Consider the following 8,091-nt stretch of genomic DNA (forward strand, 5'->3'; position numbering starts at 1 on the left):
AATGAAAGGCAGGTTCCAGTTTAGATTCAGTGCAGAGTGAGGAAGATGCTGAACACCACTGTGTCTGTGTACTGGGGCTCAGTGGGAAGTGGTGGGAGAATCGAGGACTTTCCAGGCCATTCAGCCTACACCATGTTTCTGCTAGCTCAGGCCACCTTCCTGTCTGCCCATTGTTTCCCTGTGACCAAAGCCCCACCAGCCAAAGCTGGGCCCTGACTGGGTCTCGCCATCGATGGTGCTGACAAAAACCACAACAGCTGCTCGGATGCTCACGGCGGTTTATTAAAGGCAAGTGCAGAAGGGGAAGGACATTTCTGGTGGATCGCTCAGTCTTCAGGAAGGCAGCAGCAGGCAGGCAATGGAGCGACGGTTCCCATGTGTCACTACCGAGTGCCCAATACAGGCCTCAACGCTGAACTGGTCAGAGAGGGCTCTGGGATTGGGCACACACTTCGCAAACGGAAGCTGAAGCACACCCCTCTCCTTAAAGTAGGCGCCCAACTGAACTGCTGAGGTGGGAGGGGGTGTCCATGCGTTTCCCAAGTTGTCCGATTAGAGAACACACGTACATGGAAAGCGGTTAATTCCACAGGCCTGCTCCCCACGGTAGATTCGGAAATATCCCTGTGGAGTAGACGGTGGGAGAGAAATAACATCCATGAATATGATGTGACGAAGGAGTTCGATGGTTTGTTCAAACACCCTCTCAGACAGAAAGAAAGAAGAGGAGCACAGAGAGATTTGGAACTCTGTAAGGTGCCCCTCATCGTAGTCAAACCCATTGACCCACTTCCTTGCCCCCAGTCCCACTGGAAGCTTGAATGAGGAGAATCATTTTTATCCCAGTTGGTATCGTTCCCAAAGATCTGTGGTGGGGGAGGTCCTATTGCCCAAGACTGACTGTGCTCCCTTGCTCTGAGACACCCCTCTCCTCCCCCTGCCCACATCGATCAGGAGGAAAGGATCCCATTCTCTCGTTCGGGGTTGGGGGCGCAGGATGGGAGGTGACCCAAGTCTGAGCCTCCCACCCTCATGAGCGATCACTGCCAACCTCTCACCTGATGGAGCACTGCCCGTGGAACAGGAGCAGTACAGGAGGAGCCCCCTTTCTCTGACCATGTCTGCGCTGGCCATTCTACACTGCTCGCTCCTTGCTGCTTATTCTCTGTATCCCACAGCACCTCCAGATATGGGGGCAGAATTAGGCCATTTGGCCCACCGATTCTGGCCCACCCACACAATCGTGGCTAATATGTTTTGTTAAGTCGATTCTCTATTTGATAATCAAGGGGTAATAAGACAGAGGCAGGGATCCGAGTTAGGATGCAGAGCAGCCAGGAGAGGAGTCAATAACACAACAAGGTGAAGGGGCAGAGTGGTCTCTGCTGAATGGGAATGACTTACCCTCTCTCCCCAGTTAACTCCCCAACTGTTCTTGACGATCCAATAACGATGACGCCCACCTACAACGGGACAAAACCAAACTGGGATTAGTAACTCCAAGGGCACGGTGTGATACATTTGCTCGGATCAGTGCCCTCTGCGCAACCAGTGGGAGTGAGGATATCACATCAGGTTTGGAGCTCAATTCCTCAACAATTCAACAGAGCCATCTTCAAAGAGAGTGGCACCATCGGAGGGTCAGCGCTGAGGGAGTGGGCACCATCGGAGGGTCAGTGCTGAGGGAGTGGGCACCATCGGAGGGTCAGTGCTGAGGGAGTGGGCACTGTCGGACGGTCAGTGCTGAGGGAGTGGGCACTTTTGGATGGTCAGTGCTGAGGGAGCGGGTACTGTCACAGGGTCAGTGCTGAGGGAGTGGGCACTGTCGGACGGTCAGCGCTTTAGTCTGCGTGTGTAAGATCGCCAGTAAATGATGTTTTGTTTGCACTTGTGCAGTTTCCTGTTTTCAACCTGCTAAAAGCCCCTGAGTTGAGATGTAACACAGCGTGGGGCTGCAGGAACACAGCAGGACGGGCAGCCTCAGAGGAGCAGGATAGTGACGCTTTGAATTGAGATGTGAGTTTTATTTTCTCGTTGTGATTTGAAGAAGCAATGGGGTTGAAGGTGTGTGATTCGAGAGGTGCACACAGATGACTTACATCGACCATAGCCCACAATTGTTACTACATGGTTCAGTCTGGTGGAGGAACATCGACCAAACCTGGGACGAATGATCCCACGCCTGTATCCCTGGAGAAAACCGAAAGGGGTTGTGAATTAGTCAGGCCTGTATCCAGTCCATCGACCATATCGTCAGTTCAAAGCCTTTTTTGGGATGTGAGTGTCGCTGGTTCGGCCCAGCGCTCACTGCACATCAGTCAGTGTCCCTTGGCCACAGCTTGGTGATCTGCCATCTTGAATCTGTGCTGTCCATCTGACTGCCACACAACGGCCAATCCAGAGGAGAGATAAAGAGTAAAACATGCCTGGAGTTACATGTAGGGCCAGGATGGGGACAGATGGCAGATCTCCCTTCTTTATCAGGGTATCCGTGAGCCCTGACGGGGTTTTGATGACAGCCTATGTCGGTCACCATCATGTCCTTTCAACTCCCCGTTGACTAACCGGAGTTTAAATTCCGTCAGATTTCTCGGTGAGAATTTTACCCCCCTGTGCTTGGGGGTGCCCACTGGGTTGTGGGTCACATCACATTCGGTGGAGACAGGACAGATCGGGTCGACTTCACCTGCTCTTCCGTTTCTGCAAGAACAACGCCTCACCGTTTAATCCCAAACCGGGACCAGGCAGGGTCAATGCAGGAAGCATGTTCCCACTGACCCAGGGAGTGCAGAACCACGGGGTCACAGCCCGAGGATGACGGGGTGGGCCATTTAGGACTGAGATGGGGAGAAAAGTCTTCACCCAGAGAACCTTTGGGATTCTCTGCTGCAGAAAGCAGAGGATCAAAGCGTTTAACGTTTTCAAGGAGGAGTGGGAGAAAGTTCTTTGGGCTACGGGGCCAAAGGAAGAAAATGGAAACAGGATATTTAGTTGGATGCCCAGTTGGCTAAGGTGGGTGGCACTGTGGCTCAGTGGTTAGTGCTACTGTGGCACTGGGGACCTGGGTTCGATCCCACCCCGGGCAACTGTCTGCGTGGAGTTTGCACATTCTCCCTGTGTCGGCATGGGGTTTCTTCCGGGTGCTCCACTTTCCTCCCGCAGTCCAAAGATGTGCAGGGTAGGGTGGATTAGCCGTGCTAAATTGCCCAGGACGTGCAGGGTAGGGTGGATTAGCCGGGGAAATGCAGGGTTTCAGGGAGAGGGAGGGTGGGCGGGGTGTGGGATGTTCATTTGAGGGTTTGTGTGGGTCGAATGGCCTCCACCTGCATTGTTGAGATTCCATGATCCTATTGAATGTACAATTGAGAGATTTGCAGATATTGAAGATCTCAAGGATTGTGTGGGAGTGTATCATGGACCTAGAATGGCCAAGCAGTCTCAAAGGGGCTGAATAGCCTCTTCCTCATTTATGAAGGGGTCTATAAAGGAATGAAGCATTGGAATAGACAGACAGCCTTACCTTCAGTGCTGCTGCATTGATGGTTACCACAATTGGACTCCTGTGAGCGACCCAGACTCTCATTTCTGAAACGGGAGATTCAGGAGGTCAACCAAAAGGCTGAAGGAGACTGTTCAGCCCATCTCCCACCCCCTACTCCCTTCGGTGCTGACCGTAAACCCCCAACACCCTCCATGGCCAGCCCCACAACTGCCACCTGAAAAGAACGAGATGACCCTCCCCCCACCTTCCCCCTACTGACCACATAAACCCCACCTACCCGCCCTCACCCACCCCGGGTAAAAACCTCAGAAAACACACGGCTGTGCAGGGGGTAATTGATGGAGGGTGTGGGGGCGGGGGAGGTGAGGGAGGGTATGGTAGGGCAAGGCTGAGGGTGCGGTTGGGCAGTTCTCTGGCAGCGAGTTGACGACGTGCCGGGCGCCATAGCAATGCAAGTCTTTGAGAGGCCTCCTCCCCCTCCTTGAGGAAGCGTTGGCCCTTCACTGTTCGAAAAGGGGCTGGGGTGGCAATGGAAGGGAGAAGGGGTGGGGTTTGCTGGGGGAGTTGGGGGGGTCCATGAGGTGAGGTTTGTGGGAGACAGGTTGGCAAAGTGTCTACCCAGTTGGTCCTCCTCCTCCTCCTCTGTGTCACCTTCGCCGACTCACCAACTTCATGTGGGCGAATGCTCCGAAAGGTCCGGATCCTCACTGATACCTTGGATTTGATCAGTTTGCAGGACCCTCGTGATGCTCTGTACCTGTAGTCACGGAAACGCATCAATCCCCCTGTTGGGCCAACAAGCACAAGCTCAGTTCTCCACGGTGATGGACCTCAGCCCAAGGACCTACCTAATTGACTGCTATCTCCAATCAGCAGCCCCACCTTCCCACGGCCCCCTCCATTCCCTGTCTCCATAACCTTCTCCAACCTGCCCTTCGGGATCCTGGCCCTCCTCTTGTACCCACAATTCCAAAGCCTCCTCCATTGGCCGCTGTGCCTTCAGTTTCCTGGAGCCAGATACTCCAACCCGGGACCCCCCACCCGCACCCCCTCCTCGTGGTTGGGTCTTCCAGCCCCTTGGCCTGGTCCTTCCCTCCACCCTGACCTCACGCTGTTCGGCGAGAAGCTGCGCTCCGTACGCCCCACTTACTGTGACGGCTTGAGAGGTGGCTATAGCAATGCAGCTCGCAATTGTTGGACTGCTGCTAACTCACCACCCAAAAGCCCCCCCCACTCCGAAGGAGCACTCAACGAGAAACATGGCTGGGACGCTGACAAAGAGGTTCTGGAGTGGCCTGCCGAAGAAAGTTAGGCCTGGCATTTGACAGCACAAGAAGCCCAATGGATGATGAGTTTTTTTTACCAACTGCACAGGGGCCCATGGCCCTGGAAGAGAACACTTTAAAACAACGCTGCTGGGCTGGTGTTGGAGATTCTCACACCTTCAGGGCCTGGATCGTTCCTGGAGACATGTCTTTCCAAAATGTGAACCTGAACTTTCCCTCCTCCGATCTGTTCCTCCCCATCACCTGGTCTTTCGTTCCTCTCTTCATTTCACTCTATGCGCTCGACTTTCGTACCTAGGCTGACAATGGAGTTGAAAGCGTTGTAAGCAAAGCCCCCCTTGCAGCCTCTGTCCCATGAGTCGCAGTCCAGGAGTTCTGAAATGGGAGGTGGATCGAGGTCAGTACATGGTGTAGGACCCTGGCAAAACCAGGACGATGAAATTCAACAATGCTACAGCAATGCTGGAATCAGCGAAACTCCCCGCCCGCCCAATTTACCTTGTTCTGAGAGGATTAGCAGCTGTCTCTTCTTGATATACCACACTGACTCGATATTCGCCACGACACCAAAGGCCCAGGAAGAAGCACAGCGCCCCTGGAGACAAATGGTAGGCATTGAGTTGTTGAATGTCCAGGTCAACAAACAAACCAACTCTCATCTCCCCAAACTCAGGAGCAAAACGGGGTGTTGGGGGAGAAAGGACAAAAGTGGGAGAGGAAAGGGAGTGGGAGATGAAGAGGATTAGGGGCAGAAGAGGCAGAGAGTGAGAAGGGGGAGGGGGAGAGAAGAGAGGGGGGAGAGAAGGTGGGGAAGGGGTGGGGAAGATATCACCCTCTGCCTCCATGCCTGCTTACAATCGCTGTGACTCCCTCCAGCCCATTAACATGTCGCCGTTATCCAAACGCATGACCCCACCTACAGCAAGCACCCAGCAGCCCTCCCAAATCTCAGAGCCCCTCTGCTCCCTTGACACTCACTCATTCCCATCATGGCCCTCAGTTCTCCCTGGGGGCTTACGGTTCCAGAATACACGCCCCCACCCTGAAACGACTCCACCTCACTTTGTTCCCCTCGGAGATACCGCTCTCACCTCCTCGTCTTTGACCCAACGTCCAATCATGTGCCTCACAGATAAACTTGTCTACTTGCCAAACCAGTGAATATCCCTCAGGATTATTGAGGTGTCAAAGGTGCTATTAAAATGCAGCTTCCCTGATTAAAGGCGGTATGTCGTCATGAGTTCCAGAAGTGATCAAGGTTACCAATTTGACTGAAATTGTGGACATTATTTTTAAAAAATTACAAAATAATCAGAGACAGATGTGTAACAATAGCAGACCAAGTATTAAACAGAGACAGTGTAGAAGGAGCTTTACTCTGTGTCTAACAAAATGATCAGGGGTATAGGTAGAGTGGGCAGCCAGAGACTATTTCCTCGGGTGGAGATAGCTATTACGAGGGGCGTAGTTTTAAAGTGAGTGGAGGTATATATAGGAGAGACACCAGAGGTAGGTTCTTTACTCAGAGAGTGGTCGGGGCGTGGAATGCACTGCCGGAGAGGGCAGTGGGATCGGCCTCATTAGGGGCATTTAAGCGGCTGTTAGACAGGCACAGGGATGGTAGTATAAGGCAGGGGTGGAGGTTACATAGACCCTAGGGTGGGGGTAAAAGCTTGGCACAGCATCGTGGGCCGAAGGGCCTGTTCTGTGCTGTACCGTTCTGCGTTCTATTTACTAACCCCGTGCTGTCCCTGTCCTGGGGAGGGTTTGATGGGGGACAGTGTAGAGGGAGCTTTACTCTGTACCTAACCCTGTGCTGTCCCTGTCCTGGGGAGTGTTTGATGGGGGGACAGTGTAGAGGGAGCTTTACTCTGCATCTAACCCTGTGCTGTCCCTGGGGAGTGTTTGATGGGGGGAAAGTGTAGAGGAAGCTTTACTCTGCATCTAACCCCGTGCTGTCCCTGTCCTGGGGAGTGTTTGATGGGGGACTGTGTAGAGGGAGTTTTACTCTGAACCTAACCCCGTGCTTTCCCTGTCCTGGGAAGTGCTCGATGGGGACAGTATCCAAGTGGAATTTATTGAGGAACAGGGCGAGTTGCTCGGAGTCCCGGATTCGGGGTTGGACGTACCTGATTTTTAACTCTGGTGACTGCTCTTCTTCTCCTCCAGTCGACCCTGCGAGGACAGGAGAGATTTTCTAATCGCTCACTGCCTTCTGTCCATTTATACTCCTCTGGCCAAGTCGAATTATCCTCGCTTATAGTCGGGTTGAGGTAAAACTTCTCAAATTCTTCATCTGTTGATGTGGAACCACATTGAGTAACTTTCCAAACCATCCCACCCTCATGTAAGAGCAGCAAGCAGAGGGAGCTGGCGAGAAGGTGCACAGGTCACTGAACGTGCCAGGCCAGGTCGCGAGAGCACTTTCCAAAGCACACAGTGCCCTCAGCTTTATCACTAGGGACGGAGGGTCCGAGCATGGGGAGGCGAGGTTAGTGTCCGAGAGTACAGCACAGAAACTGACCCTTTGGTCCAACTTCTGCATCCTGACCAGACATCCAGAGTTAATCTGGTCCCATTTGCCAGCATTTGGTCCATGTCACTCCAAACCCTTCCTGTTCATGTCCCCATCCAGGTACCTTTTAAATGCTGTAACTGTACCAGCCTCCACCACTTCCTCTGGCAGCTCGTTCCATACACACACCACCCTCTGTGTGAAAAAGTTACCCCTCAGGTCCCTTTTAAATCTTTCCCCTCTCACCTTAAACCTATGCGCCTCTAGTTTTGGACTCCCCTACCCTGGGGAAAAGACCTTGTCTATTCACCCTATCCATGCCCCTCATGATTTTTTAGACCTCTATAAGGTCCCCCCCTCAGCCTCCGACGCTCTGGGGAAAATAGCCCCAGCCTATTCCGCCCCTCCCTGTAGCTCAAACCCTCCAACCCCGGCAACATTCTTGTAAATTTTTTCTGAACACTTTCAAGTTTCACAACATCCTCCCTGTAGCAGAGAGACCAGGATTGAACACAGTATTCCAAAAGTGACCCTAACCAATGTCCTGCACAGCAGCAACATGACCCTCCCGACTCCTATACTCAATGCACTGGCCAATAAAGGCCAGCGTCCCAAACACCTTCCTCACCGCCCTGTCTACCTGCAACTCCCACGTTCAAGGTATTATGAGCCTGCACCCCCAAGGTCTCTTTGTTCAGCAACACTCCCCAGGACCTCACCATTAAGTGTGTAAGTCCTTGTGCAAGACATTGGCTAGGCCTCAGCTGGAGAACTGTGTCCATTTGTGG

At 53.0% G+C, this 8,091-nt stretch overlaps 1 protein-coding gene across 1 annotated transcript in view; it reads right to left on the reverse strand.

Moving 5' to 3' along the window:
* Window positions 1–261: 261 nt before the first annotated feature.
* The window catches only part of LOC132206740 (cathepsin L-like), a 15,297-nt gene continuing 7,467 nt past the window's right edge, over window positions 262–8,091 (reverse strand). Inside the window, exons 5-12 of the mRNA XM_059641545.1 lie at window positions 6,918–7,084; window positions 5,287–5,383; window positions 5,083–5,163; window positions 4,168–4,287; window positions 3,521–3,585; window positions 2,100–2,190; window positions 1,405–1,463; window positions 262–624 (exon numbers count right to left, since the gene is read on the reverse strand). Coding sequence (XP_059497528.1) covers window positions 553–624; window positions 1,405–1,463; window positions 2,100–2,190; window positions 3,521–3,585; window positions 4,168–4,287; window positions 5,083–5,163; window positions 5,287–5,383; window positions 6,918–7,084 — 752 coding nt within the window. The 3' untranslated portion in view covers window positions 262–552. The remainder of the gene's footprint in view (window positions 625–1,404; window positions 1,464–2,099; window positions 2,191–3,520; window positions 3,586–4,167; window positions 4,288–5,082; window positions 5,164–5,286; window positions 5,384–6,917; window positions 7,085–8,091) is intronic.

The sequence above is a fragment of the Stegostoma tigrinum genome, chromosome 42 (genome assembly GCF_030684315.1).
Source record: "Stegostoma tigrinum isolate sSteTig4 chromosome 42, sSteTig4.hap1, whole genome shotgun sequence".
Taxonomy (NCBI): Eukaryota; Metazoa; Chordata; class Chondrichthyes; order Orectolobiformes; family Stegostomatidae; genus Stegostoma; species Stegostoma tigrinum.